This window comes from Sprattus sprattus (assembly GCF_963457725.1).
Source record: "Sprattus sprattus genome assembly, chromosome: 6".
NCBI lineage: Eukaryota > Metazoa > Chordata > Actinopteri > Clupeiformes > Clupeidae > Sprattus > Sprattus sprattus.
Window position 1 is genome coordinate 31,353,723 of NC_137925.1, and position 17,304 is coordinate 31,371,026.

The 17,304-nt window shown below is 46.3% G+C and overlaps 1 protein-coding gene across 1 annotated transcript in view; it reads left to right on the top strand.

Moving 5' to 3' along the window:
- The window catches only part of LOC308367477 (ecto-NOX disulfide-thiol exchanger 2-like), a gene marked incomplete at its 5' end in the record, with an annotated part of 76,959 nt that overhangs the window by 8,793 nt on the left and 50,862 nt on the right, over window positions 1-17,304 (top strand). Inside the window, one exon of the mRNA XM_080841398.1 lies at window positions 10,265-10,420. Coding sequence (XP_080697524.1) covers window positions 10,265-10,420 — 156 coding nt within the window. The remainder of the gene's footprint in view (window positions 1-10,264; window positions 10,421-17,304) is intronic.

Consider the following 17,304-nt stretch of genomic DNA (forward strand, 5'->3'; position numbering starts at 1 on the left):
TATTTGATAGGGGTGGGGGAAAAATCGATTATTCGATTTTTCTCGATTCTCTCTAAAACGATTCTCTCTCGATTCAGAAAAGTTCATAATCGATTTTGTAATTTAATTTTTTTTTTAATTTTTTTTACACATCCATTTTATGTTGAAATGCAAGCTGCATCGATTAGTGGATTGTTCCTAGAAAGTCAAAATTGTGACAAGGAAAAGCTTTTTCTCTAATAAAAAATAGAGAAGGTTATTCATCTGTTGATTTTCTTTAATTATCAAACACAAAGTAGGAAATGTAGCAAAGACTCTGAGTAGCAAACTCAAATGTTTTAAAAGCCGAAATGGATTGATAATCGTTTTATCGGTTTAGAATTGATAATCGTTTTTTTTACACATCCATTTTATGTGGAAATGCAATTATCGATTGATTACCGATTATCGATGCATTTCGACTTTTGAATCATTTGAGTTTGCAACTCAGAGTCTAAAATCACTTCTTACTTTGTGTTTGATAATTAAAGAAAATCAACAGATGAATTACCTTCTCTATTTGCTTTATTAGAGAAAAAGCTTTTTCTTGTCACAATTTTGACTTTCTATGAGCAATGCAATAATCGATGCAGCTTGCATTTCAACATAAAATGGATGTGTTTTTAAAAAAAAATTACAAAATCAATTTAAAATCGATAATCGAAAATCAATTTAAAATCGAATCGTTGACCTCTGAATCGGAATCGAGTCGAATCGTGAGGTGCCAAGAGATTCCCACCCCTAGTATTTAAAATGAAACATAATAGAAGTTTTAATAGAGTTGTTTGCCTTCTCCCTGTAAGAAAACCACTCGTGAATAACTAGTAACTTGTCACAACATTCCAAAATGTTCAGCTAGGGGGGGGCGCTGTTGAGCAACTGGCGATGTGAGACGTGTTTTACAGTGGCTCCTGGAAATGTGGCATTTTATATAATATAAATCAACAATTTTGACGTCCATTCGACATATTTTGTGTGCTGAGAAAATATAACTTCAACCTACACTATCTGAACAGCTTTCAATATTGAATATGACCAGTAAAACATCGAAACCAGACTCCTCCAAAACGGGCCGCAGCACTAAACGTGGAACATCCCCTGAGGAGGAAGAGACCTCAGATGGTAACCTTCTAGTCAACATCGGGGAAATGATGGAAGAAATGCGTGCTGATTGTATAAGTAAATTCGTCTCAGTCTGTGAAAAGGGAGATAACAGCAGTTCTGGAGCCCCTTGAGAGGAAACTCCGCTCAGTGGATGAAACGAGCTAGAACGCGCTGCTAATGATCACAGTGACAGGCTAACAGAACTTGAAGCTAACGTTTTACCTTGACCTCTCTGGCTGATTCCCTCACTAAGAAATGCGATGACCTAGAGGGGCGTTCGAGATGGAATAACATACGTTTATTGGGTCTGCCAGAGGGATCAGAAGAAGAGCAACCCACTGATTTCATGTCCCAACTACTTCAAGATCTACTCGGTCTACATGATAAACCAGCCCTTGACCGAGCGCACAGATCTCTACGCACTAAACCCAAGGAGAGAGAACCTCCACGACCACTTATCGTCAGGGTGAGCCAATTTCAAGTCCGCAATGAAATCCTACGACTTGCATCGCAAGCAAAGAATCTGGTTTACAAAGGGAAAAGAATTTCTATCTTCCCCGACTTCGCCCCAGCGGTGGCTAAGAGACGCGCTGCATTTGCTGCTGTGAAAAAAGTGCTCCACTCCTGCCCTGATGTCAAGTTTGGTCTACGCTTCCCGGCTACTTTACAGATCACTCTACCAAGCGGCGGCGTTGAAAGGTTTGAGGATCCTGACATGGCTTTAGAGTTTGTTGAAAAACACATTAAGAAAGCTTCAGAGGCTGGTTAATTTCTAGGTTGATTCTTAAGCCATTTTTGTAGCTAGGCTATATTCTAATTTCGCTGTTTATAATGCTAGCCTATTTGTTTTGTGTTATTATGATGACTTTTTCTGAAGGCTAGCCCTTGGATATTTTAATATTAAGCTAGGCTACTGTTGTTCATTTTCTCAACATCAGCACTCGATATATGAGACTTGTTAACAGCGCAGTTTGCACTTTAGGACCTACATACTTTACTTAATGTGTCACATTTCCTTACACGCCTCTGTTTTGTGTGTTTAAAACTAGAAGGCGATTGCGTTTATTAATAGGAAGGGTATGCGCGCATCTCCATTAGGGTGAGGCTTATGTCGCAGATGGGGGGTGGGGGATTATATAGCTGTACTGGTTTGTTCCTGGTATTGTTTCATGATCATGCGGGTGGGGGGTTATTCATGGATGTTTTCTGTGTGGGAGAGGGGTATGTGGTTTTTGTTTCTGTTTTTCTTTTTGCTTGTTTGGTTTGTTATTCAGTCCTGTTTTCCTCCATTTTACAGTCAGGTGCTTTTGTTTCTCACAGTCACATGTCTTATCACTTATACTACTTTACAAGGTAGACACTCTATGACCAAAGTCATGCTCCAACTTATATCTTTATGGTGCAAGAAAGTAATGTAAAATGTATTAGTTTTAATTGCAAGGGGCTCAATAATCCTTCAAAACGCAGTAAGGTACTTCTCCGACACTTAGATGCGCATGTCGTGTACCTACAAGAGACGCATCTCAGAGATAGGGACCATGCAAGACTGAAGTGTGGATGGGTGGGGCAAGTTTATCACTCTTCTTTCCCGGGCAAATTAAGGGGAGCAGCTATCCTACTTCACAAATCTATTCCATTTGTACACTCAAAGGTGATTTCTGATTTAAATGGCAGATTTATCATTGCTATTGGTCAGGGGCCGTATTCACAAAGAATCTTAGGGCTAAAAGTAGCTCATAAGTGGCGAATTTAGGAGAAACTCCTAAAAATAATGGGCGTGTCAGTCTTAAATGTAGGACTCCTAATTTTTTTTACTAAGAGCAATTCACAAAATATTTTATCCCTAAAAGTAGCACCTAAGTCTAGGACAGCTTAAAACTCCTCATGAGGACTCCTAAATCACTAAGACCTATTCACAAAATATCGTAAGATGGCTGCAGCCGACTTGGAATTGATAAAAGACATTGCTTAAACCGTGAAGGTATTAATATTGTCGTAGAATTAGCGCGGGATGCAATGACGCCTTTAAACAACGATGTGTCCCGAAGTAAAATGTTTGGAAACATAAAGATAACCTATTTGGCTTCGCGGAAAACGCAAATGACGACACTGGGAATCATCTGTCAGCCGTTTAATTCATCAAACTATCAACGCACTGTAGACCCCACATCGTCCAACAGTTTATCCAGTTGCCTTTGGACAATCGCCAATTACACAAGATCAAAGTAAATTCCATGGCGATCGCAGGAATGTCCAGTGACGGGACACACATTACAATAATTCGTCCACCGTGGCCTGGATGTACCGATGACTCGTGCATTTCAACGGAGAGCGGTCGCAGGTTTTTGAGAACTTACCAGCTGGATGCCGCTGGGGTGACAGTGGCTATTGGTCCTGGGACCAGTAGGCTTTCGCCTAGGCTACGGTTCACGTTCGTTTCGCTTTGATCAATTAAGATTGGAGGGCTTGAAGGGCCGTATGTGCTGATATTTGAAGTGGTCAAGGGCTGGAAATATAATATCCTAACAGTTTGCTGGGTGCTTTAATTATTACTGCCTTGATTACATGCAATTGCCATATTATATATTGATCGCTTTCTATTTATCTTATCGTGCAAAGTGTCATTCCCGTTGGATGCACAAACTTGCCATCATGCGTGTGCATTCTGCTAACTGCACTGTCCATAACTATTTAATATGACTTAATTTGAAGCCTAGGTTATTCTCTTATTTTCAGTTGATATAGTGGGATTGTTAGAGGGACGTCACGAATGAGTTTTTAATGAGAGAGCCTGTCAACAACCAATCACCGTCCTCACCCCTTCTAAACTCGTGCATGAGAATCGACGTCATCCATAGCAACGGAGTTTTTATCTTAAGCTTAGGAGTTGGTATTATCCTTAGTATGAGTAGGTCTCAGAGCCGTTGTGAATCACTTTTAAGAAATTACTCCTACGTAAAAGGTTTTAGCACGAGTTAGGAGCACTCCTAGTGGTAAGATAAAAGGCTTTGTGAATACGGCCCCAGATGTATAACACCAATATAGTTTTGGCAAATGTTTATGCACCTAATTGGGATGATGATAGTTTTTTCAAACGTCTATTTTCAAAACTTCCTGATCTTTCAACACATCATTTAATTCTTGGAGGAGACTTTAATACCTGGCTCAATCCGCAGCTAGATCATTTCTCCTCCAATAGATGTTCACCATCAAAATCCTCCAAAATAATTCAAGCCTTTATGAATGAATTTTCTGTTTCTGATGTCTGGCGCTTTTTCAATCCCTCCGGAAGGGAGTATTCGTTCTTTTCTAGTGTCCACCACACTTTTACGCGTATTGATTATTTCTTTATTGTTAACAAACTCCTTCCGTCAGTGTCATCTTGTAAACATGAGGCAATAGTTATTTCTGACCATTCTCCTGTGTCCATGACAGTTTATTTTAAAGGCCGTGTTGGACAGCGTGCTCCATGCGGAACTTTTACTTCGAACCAGATCAACCTATTTTGAACATGGCGATAAAGCTAGTAAATTACTTGCGCACCAATTGCGTCAGGCAGCTTCTTCTCACCAAATCCCTCAGATACAAACAGTCCTGGGCAAGACATCTGACCCATTAGAGATTAATAATGCTTTCAAAGACTTCTATATGTCACTTTATGCAACCGAACAAACTTTTGATAGAGTGGAGTGGAACTATCTGTTCTACACTCTGGGAAAATTTGGGTTTGGGGTGAAATATATATCCTTGATTAAACTGCTCTACTCCGCTCCACAAGCCTCAGTTAGAACCATCAACATTCAATCTGGGTACTTTCATCTCTATGGCTCTACAAGACAGGGTGGTCCTCTAAGCCCTCTTCTATTCGCAATTGCCATTGAACCACTTGCTGTGGCACTTCGTAGGGACCCCAATATCTCTGGCATACACAGAGATGGTATTGAATTAAAAGTTTCTCTGTATGCTGATGATTTACTCCTTTTTCTTTCCAACCTCTCTGTTTCTATACCTGCCGCTCTGGTCTGTCTGCAGTCCTTTGGTCGAATTTCTGGTTACAAATTAAACCTTACTAAGAGCGAGATATTCCCTATCAATACAGCTGCTCAGACATTCCCTTTCCACAACCTGCCTTTCAAAGTAGCCCATCATAGCTTTAAATATCTAGGGATTCATGTCACACACAAATTTAAAGACCAAGGCAAATTTTTCTCCTTTGGTATCCAAAACTCAAGAGGACTTTGAGCGTTGGTCTCTTCTCAACTTATCTTTGGCCGGTCGTGTTAACTCTGTGAAGATGACTATTCTTCCACGTTTCTCATATCTCTTTCAATCTGTCCCTATTTTCCTCCCTCAGTCTTTTTTCCGCAAGCTAGACAGTCTGATTTTAGAATTAATTTGGAATAAAAAGGTCCCTAGGTTGCGTAAACAATATTTACAGAGACCCTAGCCACTTGGGGGGGATGGCTCTTCCCAATATGACATTCTATTACTGGGCCGCTAATATTAGAATTCTAAAATTCTGGCTCCAATATGAAACTTTAGACCCTGCGCCCACTTGGGTAACCATGGAGGCATTTTCTACCAAACCAGTTTCATTGAAGGCTGTAGTGCATTCTTCTACTTTATCGTCCACTTCTCCATACAGTAGGAATGTGCTTGTGAAAACTTCTCTTAGAATTTGGGCTCAATTCAAACGCTACTTTGGTTTACAATCTTTTTCCATCCAAGCTCCAATAGCCAATAATCATTCTTTCCCTCCATCTCTTGTAGACAATGCTTTTTCAATTTGGTCCAATCAAGGCATAGTATCATTTCATGATTTATATATTAACAACACCTTTGCATCCTTCCAACAGCTCTCAGAGCAGTTCTCACTCCCTAAACACCACTTTTTTAGATACCTACAAGTTCGTAGTTTTGCTCGCACAATCTTCCCAAACTTCCCCAATTTACCCAACGAGTCTCTTCTTGATAGCTTTTTCAAATCTAGCTATTCATTGAAAGGGTTAATATCGGATATTTATAATCAAATTCTCTCTCTTTGCCCGGATCCACTGGATCACATAAGAGCCTTGTGGCAGGAGGATCTGGGAGTTAAATCAGGTTTTATGGGACGAAATTCTTAGTCGTGTACATAAATCTTCAATATGTGCGCGCCATGGCCTTATTCAGTGCAAAAGTTTGCACCGAACCTATTACACTAAAGAGAGGCTGGCTAAGATCTACAAAGATGTATCTCCAGAATGCGATAGATGCAAACAAACCCCAGCAAATCTAATTCATATGCTATGGCTCTGCCCTTCTCTGTGTAGCTACTGGACGGACATTTTTTAAACTATTTCAGACATAGTTGAACAGAGGATAGAGCCGAATGCTCTCACCGCATTGTTTGGCGTCTCCTCCTTTGTACCTTCCCTTTCACAATCTAATAGAGATGTCATTGCCTTTGTCACCTTACTAGCAAGAAGACTAATTTTGACTAAATGGAAATTGAAAACCCCCCCTTGTCATGCACGCTGGTTGGCGGATGTTCTTTATTTCCTTCAATTGGAAAAAATTAGGCTTTCTACAAGGAGTTCTTCTCAAAAATTTTGGAAGGTTTGGGGCCCATTTCTTCTATATTTTGATAATACTACTTTCTCACATATTCCTGACTGAGACTTGGGAAAAAAAATGTTCAGCTAGGACAACGGAGGCGTATGACGTGATTTAAAGACGTAGCTAGCCCTACTCTGGCTCTCAGTCGGTGGAAAAGCGAGCTGGTTCCAAGATAAGAACCAGCACCGAACCAAACAAGCACCAGCGACACAGGCACGCACAAACACACACACACAGACACACATTCAGAAACACACGCACACACACTCACACACAAAGAGGCCTTTGTCTTTCATGTTTCTGACCTCCTGATGGGATTCACAGAAGTTTGTTGTCAACTAACATCAGAGTCCGCCGCCCACCCCCACCATGAGCGGGAGCGTGCAGAGGTCTCATAGCCCTGGGCAGCTCACTCGCTCTCTTTCTCTCTCTCTCTCTCACTTGCTCTCTTTCTCTCACTCTCCCTCGCTCTATTTCTCTCACTCTCGCTCGCTCTCTTTCGCTCGCTTGCTCTCTCTCTCTTTCCCTCACTCTCCCTATCTCTCTTTTTCTCTCTCTCGATCTCTCTATCCTTCTCTCCCTGCTGCACCTTCAGGAGCTATAAGTAGTTTTCAGCCGATGGGTGTTTCCCTGCCAGGACTCCTTGGCAGCGTGTGTTTGCTGGATAGAGATGTAAAAAATGAAGCGAGGGAAAAAGACGACATGGGAGATCTCTGGCTCTGGTTTCCTCATGCAGAGCCTCTTGGCAAGCTCCTTGTGGTGGGGTTTGCACTGCACTGCACTGCACGCCTCATTAAATCATACACAGCATGCCTTGCAGGTGCGCCTCCGTGTCACAAACACTCCAGTGATCAGCTTTTGGCCCTGGCCAGCGGCTAGCAGTAGATTCCCTTTCCTCACTCTCGTGCACACGTACACATTTGCCCTGGACTAGAGGTCTCTGTGGCCAAATGCCAAGCTGATGTATCTGATTCACCCTTCGTCCACTTGATTGATGACTAGATTGAAATGTAATTACCACCACACCACAGCAGGTGGTTCAACCACAGTATGAGCGAGACGGACTTTCAGTGTATTTTATAGGTAAGGCAAGTTCATTTATAGAGCACATTTCTGACACGGAGGCAATTTAATAAGCTTTACATAAAAAATAAATAAGTAAGAGAAAGCGGGTCTATACTGACTAATGCATGCATGTTGCTGCACTCCCTCACTTATTGCTTCCTGGAGAAAGAGGCTGGCTGGATGAGCTGGTTCTTGGTCAACAAGAGAGATAGAGAGATATCTGCACTTCTGACCCTGGAGTCAGTGCTGACAAATGAATATGACTTTAGAAAAGCTGAAGTCACCGAGAAGAACACCTAGTGATCAACCAATAAAGTAAAGGCGTGGAATTACAAACAATGTAAAAAACTAAAATCAACCGTTGACATAAATTGTAAAATTGCAAAATAGATTATTAACAAAAATCAACTCCATCACTGCCTAGTTGTCAGTTGCCCCCCTCTTCCCCTCCCTCTTCTCTCTCTCATCTCTCCATCCATCCATCCATCTAGTCTCGCTCTCTTAGGAGCACAGTTAAGCACAAGGCTTTCAGTTTAAGGCTGTTATTGGCATTCATCAGAGCCTGTGCCAGCCAAGCTGGTGCATCCAGCCCCGGCCGCCTGCACGTATCGCTCCTTCACCTGGGCCCGTACGGCAGAGCAAGGAGAAGCCATCACCCATCATCCCAGCTGCCACAGGCAGAGCTCATCACCCAGATCTTACCCGCCTGTCACTATGAGAGAAGAATACCAACGCCTGCATGATCGATAAGTCGGAGCGAGAGAGATAGATAGAGAGAGAGAGAGTGACGGAAGGGTGAAAGGGAAAGAAAATGCAGTTTGTTTTGATGAGGATCCATGTCCAGAGGCCATAGTATTCATTACAGCGCTGCTAAAATGGGTGTCAGCTTGGCTCGGCGTGCCACTTGGGGCTCCCCCCCACCCCAGCCCCGCCGGAGAAGAGAGGAGAAGACTCCGTCTGGGTGTCTGATTGTTCAGCCAGCTTGCTGTGGGCCGTCCTGTTCTTCATCTGGCTGTTGGTGTCTGGCTGTCACGCTCTGTCTCGCCCAGCTGTCTGTCTGTCTGACTATCTGTCTGTCTGTCTGTCTGTCTGTCTGTATGTCTGTCTGTCTGTCTGTCTGTCTGTCTGTCTGTATGTCTGTCTGTCTGTCTCTGCTTGGGTATGGTTGTCAGTCTAGCGGTACAGATGGCTTGGCCTGTGTAGCAAAGCTGCCTTCATGTCAGGTGCTGCTCAGTATGGTTGTCAATCTGTCTTCTACTCACAGAAATCGACTCTCTCTCTCTCTCCCTTTCTCTGTCTCTCCCCCTCTCTCTGTCTACCCCCACCCCTCATCCTCTAGCTAAAGTTAATGGCCACTAATAGAGTTTCCCATATGATGGATTTAGATGCACAATGTCATTCACCTGTCCTCGCTGTGGCTCGTTCCAGGACAGCTGTCTCCTTGCAGGAGGAGCGAGTATCGCCACCGTGCCTCCCTGTCAATGGAGACTTTACTCTCCTCTCTTCAGATCACTGCATCTTCTCCACTCTTTCCTCTCCTCTCTCTCCTCTCCACTCCCCTCTCATCTCTCCTCTCCTCCTTCATCCAAACCCCCATTAAGCCAAATGTTGCTTCATCCATCCCTCTGGCTCTCTCTCTCTCTCTCTGCAGTGTCAAAGTCAGGGTGATCTTACTGTTACCATCTTAAGATGGCCCACAAGAAGACTTCCTTACTTTTCCCTTTTATCATCCTTTTTTAGTTTGTGTGTTTCATTGTTAAGGACACTCACAGAGCCGACTGCAGGCAGGCAGGCTCTCCAGTTTCCTCCGTTTTGCACAGGTACAGATGTGACTGATGGCAGCAGAGCCGGAGGGGTGAGGGTGGTGGTGGTGGTGGTGGTGGTGGTGATGGTGGTGGTTGGGGGCGGGTGTGGAGGGAGGGAGAGATGATATTACCATTTCAAAAAGGCTCAGCGCAGGAATACAGCTGCAGTCCAAATCAATACTTGTAAATGAAAGCCCCTGCATTCGCCAGCCGCAGGACTAAAGAAGTATTTTTTCATTATTTTATTTTTAAACTGCAAAACAGCCTTTATGTGTGTGTGTGTGTGTGTGTGTGTGTGTGTGTGTGTGTGATAGTGTGTGTGTGTGTATGTGTGTGTGTGTGTTGTCTTTAGTTGTGTTAAAACTCCCAGCGGCCAGCTGAAGTAGCTGGAACTGAGCCTCAGTAGAGGTCACCGCCCCCAGATTGTTTCAAAAGTCTATTCAGTTACTTTGTTTTTGTTTGTTTGTTTGTTTGTTTGCTCAGTACGTTTAATCAATACTATGGGAGATAGAGAGGGAAGGTTAAGAAACTAAACAAATAGTGCTTCTATCTGTATCCACAACCCAGAAGGAGCACTCCCACACTGAGGCTGCATCTTGTGTTTGTTGTGCGTTAAGCTAATGTCTCATTTTCTCCTGTGTGTGTGTTTTTGTCTCATTGGTGCCCTCCTGCAGACTTCGACCCGAGCCTGGGCATGATGGCGGGCATCGCTTCCATGAACCCCATGATGCCTGGCTTGGGCATCGTGCCTCCACCCATGTCCCAGGATATGCCCGTCGTCAAGGAGATCATACACTGCAAGAGCTGCACCTTGTTCCCACCCAATCCCAGTAAGCCCCCGCCATCTCTCCACTAGCGGTTTAGTCAGACCCCCCCCTAACCGGACATTATAATTGTGACAGGCTATAAACTCCTTGACCAGGACCATGACAGGACCCCACGCACACACACACACACACACACACACACACACACGCAGAGCTGTGAAAAGCCAGCTGCCATTCACATAAGGATCAAGTGACTGCACAGATGATTGGATTCGGAACACAGTGAGGGGAAATCTCCCTATTTTCATCTGTGCTTTGCTCTCCCCGTTTCCCTCTCTCTATCCCTTTCTTTCTGTCACTTTCACTAATTCCATTTCCCTCTTTCTCAACCAGCCACCCCACCCCCCAATGTCCTTCTACCCTGGTCTCTCTCTCTCTCTCTCTCTCTCTCTCTCTCTCAACCGTGCCCAAGAGCAGCTTATCAGCATTCACACCTCATCAGGGAGAGAGAGACGAGAAGAGAAAGGAGGGAGAGTTAAAGAGCAGGAAGAGGGGGAACAGACAGGAGAGGAGGAGGAGGTGAGGCCCAGACTGTAATTGGAGCAGTGACCTCTGCAGAGATGGAGCACTCTGGCATGTAAAATATGCCACGCTGCAAGAAGGATGGGGCTGGTGGGGGCTGTTCATTCACTCACGGTGGGGAATCATATCTTCTGCTGCCCGTCTCCGTCCATTTGTTTATGTGCGTGACTCAAGCCTCTCCTGTTGCGATCGATTCTCAGGGTTAGTACTTTTGAAATATAATACAGATTCCTAGTTACCCTAAAAATCATCCTCTGTGCGGCTCTGTGATCTACCGATCGTGCTGTGCCTTCAGTGCCACGGCATAGAGTTGCATACAGATACCGTAGCCAAGCACTGGGATGGCCAGCTGGGTGCCAGAACTCGTTTGCAGCTCTCGTATCGGCCAGATTATGTATGCAGTGCACTTGCTGGAGTATATCGGATGGAGACACAGGCTTTTCAATTGAATTTTCTTTCAAATCATATTGCTCCTATTTTCTTTGTTTTGAGCACCTGGGGGTATTTTTCTTTTTTTTTGAAAGACACTGTTGTCAGAATGGTTTTAAACCAAACTAACTTTTAAACCACATGTTAAGAGAATTCCAAATACGCTCTCATAACAGCACTTTCCAAACACAGTGTGTAGACGGTAGTAGTTTTCATCAGCGCCTCAGCTTGACATCACACACAGTCTTCCATAACAAAAGAACCTTTTCATGCAGGCTGTCAGACGGGGCAACTCTGCGTCCCACCCCTGCTCTGCACTGCACCACACTGGCAGAGAGACTGCTGATGATCACACAACAGTCAGAGACTGCAATGGCTTCAGAGGTGGGGGGGGGGATGGGGTCTATGGAAGGCTCAGGGCTCCAAAGCTAGGATACACACAGCGGGACGTGAAACGGTGCTCTTTAAAGCCACGTTGGGTTGATCATGCTGCTCTTGAAGGGCCTGTGCATCGTCGTGGTTACCACATTACGTCCACACTTTATGAGGGAGAAAGGGCAGCGTTAGATTCTGCCCCATCTCTCATCAGCGAGTCTCTGACATTTACGTTTTTAGAACGTTCAGAGAGACCATTACAGGACCTCACTTGGTGGACCCTTTCCCACCAGTAACAGAACCAAGTGAGGAGATCTTTCCCACCAGTAACAGAACCAAGTGAGGAGATCTTACCCACCAGTAACAGAACCAAGTGAGGAGATCTTATCCACCAGTAACAGAACCAAGTGAGGAGATCTTACCCACCAGTAACAGAACCAAGTGAGGAGATCTTACCCACCAGTAACAGAACCAAGTGAGGAGATCTTACCCACCAGTAACAGAACCAAGTGAGGAGATCTTACCCACCAGTAACAGAACCAAGTGAGGAGATCTTTCCCACCAGTAACAGAACCAAGTGAGGAGATCTTACCCACCAGTAACAGAACCAAGTGAGGAGATCTTATCCACCAGTAACAGAACCAAGTGAGGAGATCTTACCCACCAGTAACAGAACCAAGTGAGGAGATCTTACCCACCAGTAACAGAACCAAGTGAGGAGATCTTACCCACCAGTAACAGAACCAAGTGAGGAGATCCAGCTACTTTTAAAGACTTCAGCATTACCAACATTCTTACTGGCCTTGGCAATATCTTCTCTGGACTGTGTCTGATGGCACTATGGCTGATGGCACTATAAAGGCCAAAACTGGGAGTAAAGGGCTTTCATTGTGATTGATGGCCAGTTCCCCATTTTGGGTGATTTGTCCCCTCTCAGGCAGGGCGTTCCAACTCGTCAGTACCCCCCCTCCGCCTCTCATCTACATCGAGGGAGTGGGAGCTTTGGAGGCTGCAGTTCCTGGCAGTGGGGATGTATTATACATAATGTACTGTATATGATATATTATGTATTCTGTGGTGCAATCAGTCTGAGGGTAGGCTTTCATCAGCAGTCAGAAACAGTCTGAGTAGCCCTCCGTCTTCTCCCCAGAGCATGAAGCCCCCACCCCGCCATTAGAGACGCTTTCTATAGGCCTGAATGCTCTCTACCTTTCTCTCTCTCTCTCTCTCTCTCTCTGCCTCTCTCTCTATCTCGCTCTCTCTCTTTTTTTTTCTCTCTCTCTCTCTCTCTCTCTGTCCCCTCTAAAACACTCCCATTTTCTTCCTTTGCAGGTGCCTTACTTTTTAACCCTCTAGTATTTTTTTCTCCCTCCCCTTCTAGCCACCCATTTCTCTCAATCCCTTTCACTCTAATGCACTTTCTCTCCTTGCCTCTCCATTTACCGCCTCACCTTACCTTAACTTACCTTTCCGCTCTTCCTCCCCCTCAATACTTTCTCATTCTCTTTTTCTCCCTCTCCCCCTCCTGTCCCCTCTTTCGCTGTGTGCCCATTCTTCATTTCCCCCTGCTGATTGTCCTCTTTGCGGGCACGAGGCGACTCTTGTCGTTCTCTCCTCTGTTTTTCTGTCTACGCACCGTCTCTCTATTCATCTGTGGCGTGTCACTCTGCCTGCATGAAATGGAGACAACTTCTTGAAAGTGTGAGTGCTTTTAAAGAGACAGCTCCACACCCGCCGGTCATTATCAGACGGCCTGTCATTTCAGGCACCATAGAACCAAACAGAGCCCGTCCCACTCAATTACACTGACAAGAAGAGCACAATCTAGGTTGCTTTCTTTCTTTCTATTTGTTGAACTGCTTTCTGGTCATTTGTGTTGACACAGAGGGTCGGTGTTCTGTTCAAACTACTGTAGAGCTTTGCATGTAATGTTGCTGACATATGGGATCAATTGGAACCCACAGTCCTGTATAGACAACCACCATCAGCCCCACAGTCCTGTGCAGTCTACCACCATCAGCCCCACAGTCTACCACCATCAGCCCCACAGACTACCACCATCAGCCCCACAGACTACCACCATCAGCCCCACAGTCTACCACCATCAGCCCGACAGACTACCACCATCAGCCCCACAGACTACCACCATCAGCCCCACAGTCCTGTTCAGTCTACCACCATCAGCCCCACAGACTACCACCATCAGCCCCACAGTCTACCACCATCAGCCCCACAGTCTACCACCATCAGCCCGACAGACTACCACCATCAGCCCTACAGACTACCACCATCAGCCCCACAGTCCTGTTCAGACTACCATCATCAGCCCCACAGACTACAGGACAGGTTTGCCGTCATTGCCTTGTCATTCCAAGAGTCTGGCTCTGTGAAGGACAGGGCGACTGTGCTCCAAACTACACAACACAACACTAACATCTACTGTGTGTGTGTGTGAGGGGAGGGGTGTAGTCATTTAGTATGTGTTTGTGCCTGTGTATGTGTGTGTGTTTAAAAAAGAGAGGTTTTTGTGTGTGCGTGTGTCTGTGTGCGTGTGCGTGTGTGTGTGTGTGTGTGTGTTTATACATGACTCAATGCCCCATCCCTGGCAGGTGCACCTGTCATCCTCTGAACAGGCTGCATATGCTGCTCATCAGTTGGGGAGGATTACCCACAGCCTTCCCCTGCCGCTGCGCTTGAAAGTGACCTTTACATTTAGAGCATGCCTCCTTGCCATCCTCTCTATCAATCTCTCTCTCTCTCGCCCTCTCCCCCCCCCCCCCTCTCCCTCACTGGTTGCTATGGGCGACATGTCTGTCAGGGCTCATCTGCGTCTGGTGGTCGATGAGTGTGTGTTGCCGCTTAGCCTCCTGCACGCTCCAGCTCACCTCTCCTCTCCTCATATCAATCTACCAGGCTAAACACACTGAGGCACACAGAGGCACACAGAAGCAGACAGAGGAGCACTGAGGCACACAGAGGCACACAGAGGCACACAGAGGCACACCCTTGCATCGCTCCTTACCACAGCAGCACAGGGGAGCAGAGGGCCAGACACACAGGGCTTAACCCTTTCACATTCCCCCCGCGCCTGCCTCCCCCTGCCCCCCACACACACTCCCACCTGGTGGGACTCCTGCCTCCCCCCGCCCCCCACACACACTCCCACCGGCGGGGACGGAGTGCTGAGGGTGTTTGTGATCACCACGGGTCACCACGGCTCCTCTCCGAGGCGCTCCTGTATTTATCACTCCCAGAGAGAGGAGAAACGCTCCACGGCAGGCAGGCAGGCAGGCAGGCAGGCAGGCAGGCAGGCAGGCAGGCAGGCAGGCAGGCAGGCAGACAGGCAGGCAGACAGGCAGGCAGACTGGGTCGACTGACGCCGGCTCCCTTATCTGCTGCCAAGGTGGTGAAGTCTTCCTGAAAAGGCGTGAGTGCAAGTGCAGCATTTACATTACCTCTAAACTCCGACACCCCCACTAATACACACATACGTGTGCACACACACATATACTCACACACATAGTCATGTCCACCCCCACTAATACACACATACGTGTACACACACACATACACTTACACAGAGAGTCCTGTCCACCCCAGCATATAGGCCTCCTCACCATGCCCAGGCTTCTATTGAGCTGCTGATGTTGCTGCTGGGGTGGGACTGAAGCGTGAAAGTGATAGAAGAATCTTACACACACACACACACACACACACACACACACCTCCATGTATTGACTGAAAGCCTAGTTCTCAGAGGCTCTCCATGATCTGAGCCATGCAGTCTCTCACTGCTTGTTTATTTAGGCACTCTCCACTGTTCTATTCTCACTCTGTTGAGACCATGATGAGTTGTGTGCCTTGATGTGTCTGGAGTGCGTGTGTACCTTGATGTGTCTGGAGTGCGTGTGTGTTTGTGCGTGTGTGTGTGTGTGTGATGTGCGTGTCTGGTGTGCTTTAGTGTGTGTGTGTGTGATGTGCGTGTCTGGTGTGCGTGCGTGTGTGATGTGCGTGTCTGGTGTGCGTGTCTGGTGTGTTGCATGTGTGCGTGTGTGTTTGTGTGCGTGTCTGGTGTGCGTGCGTGCGTGCGTGCCTTAGTGTGCGTGTGTGTGTGTGTGTGTGTGTGTTTGTGTGTGTGCGTGTCTGATGTGCGTGCGTGCCTTGCGTGTGTGTGTGGTTGTATTTAAGTTATTGTTCAGAGAGTGGAGTGTGCGTATCCAACCACTTCTATAAAACCTCCCAGGGCCAGGGACCTGCCCACCGCTGCCTCTCCCCCGTGTCATCTGTGCTGATACGCCCAACAAAGAAACCAGCGCTCCTTTAATGATGCATGGCGTCCGTCCGCCTCAGAGACAGAGAAAGTCAGGGCTGCTTTATTCTCTGTTTTTCATACGGCTCGGTGCATTGTGTAGCCTACGCCTCAGACACTGCCTTTAGTGAGCGGGGGGGCTTTGGAGTCTGTGCTCCTCTCCTTCTCCTCCTCCTCTCCTCCTCCTCCTCCTCGTCCGAGAACGTAAGACTTCAGACCAAACGGCTGACGTGAAACATCCAAGGCTGCGGGCCCTTGGCTGAGTTGTGTCTTCTTAGCACAAGAACGAGAAACGCAAATCAAGACACCCGCTGCCCTTGTGCGAAAATAAATACGTTGAATCAAATTTGTACAACTTATCGAGTGTGTGTGTGGGTGTGCGTGTGTGTGTGGGGGGAGAACTGGGCACACCAGGAAGCTCATTGCAATCTCATTCAGCAAGGACAGGCTCTCTCACTCTCTATCTCTCTCCCTCTCTCTCATCCCTCTTTCTCACTCTCTGTCTGCCTCCCTCTTCGTCTGCCTCTATCAATCTCTCTCTCGCTCCCCTCCCTTTCACTCACATCCCTGGGGAAGAACAGCACACTGCAGAAAGCTCAGAGCGGTGTGTTTACACACAGCAGGGCCTTTTCCCATCAAGCCCAGGTGTGTGCTGCTGTTGTTATCTGGTGCCTCTAAGCTGGATGAGCTGGAGCATTTGTCTGCCTGCCTGACCCCATCGTCCTGTGGCGGTCAGGAGCTGGCATGTGGCCCGATGCCAAGTCTGAAAACCCTAACCCTAACCGGGAGCATTTGCAGCAATCAAGGCTCGACTTCTGCAGCACCTCCTTCACCGTCAGCCCCAGCACTCCCATAATAAGCCTTTTGAAGGGAACAAAGGCTGGCCTGACGGGGCCTGGCGGGGCCTGACCTTTCCCCAAACACAATCTCTTAACCACGAATAAAATGATGAATAGGAGCGGGTTCTTACGGATGACTGGGTGCCACTAGTGTTGTTGTTAGGGCCATGATTGGTTCGACGCACACATCCAGAATGAGCAGACGACATCATTTAGAACATAACTAACTGCAAACTCAATCATGTCATCACATCCTTTGTTTTTCATCACTCATATCTCTCGTAATAAATTGAATATAACAACACCATCATTTGAGCAGGGGCGCCTAGTATTTGTACACTTGTCACTTACAATTGACATTACCACATAATTATCTAAGATTGTCTCGTCCAAAGCCAGAGAGCCATATGTCA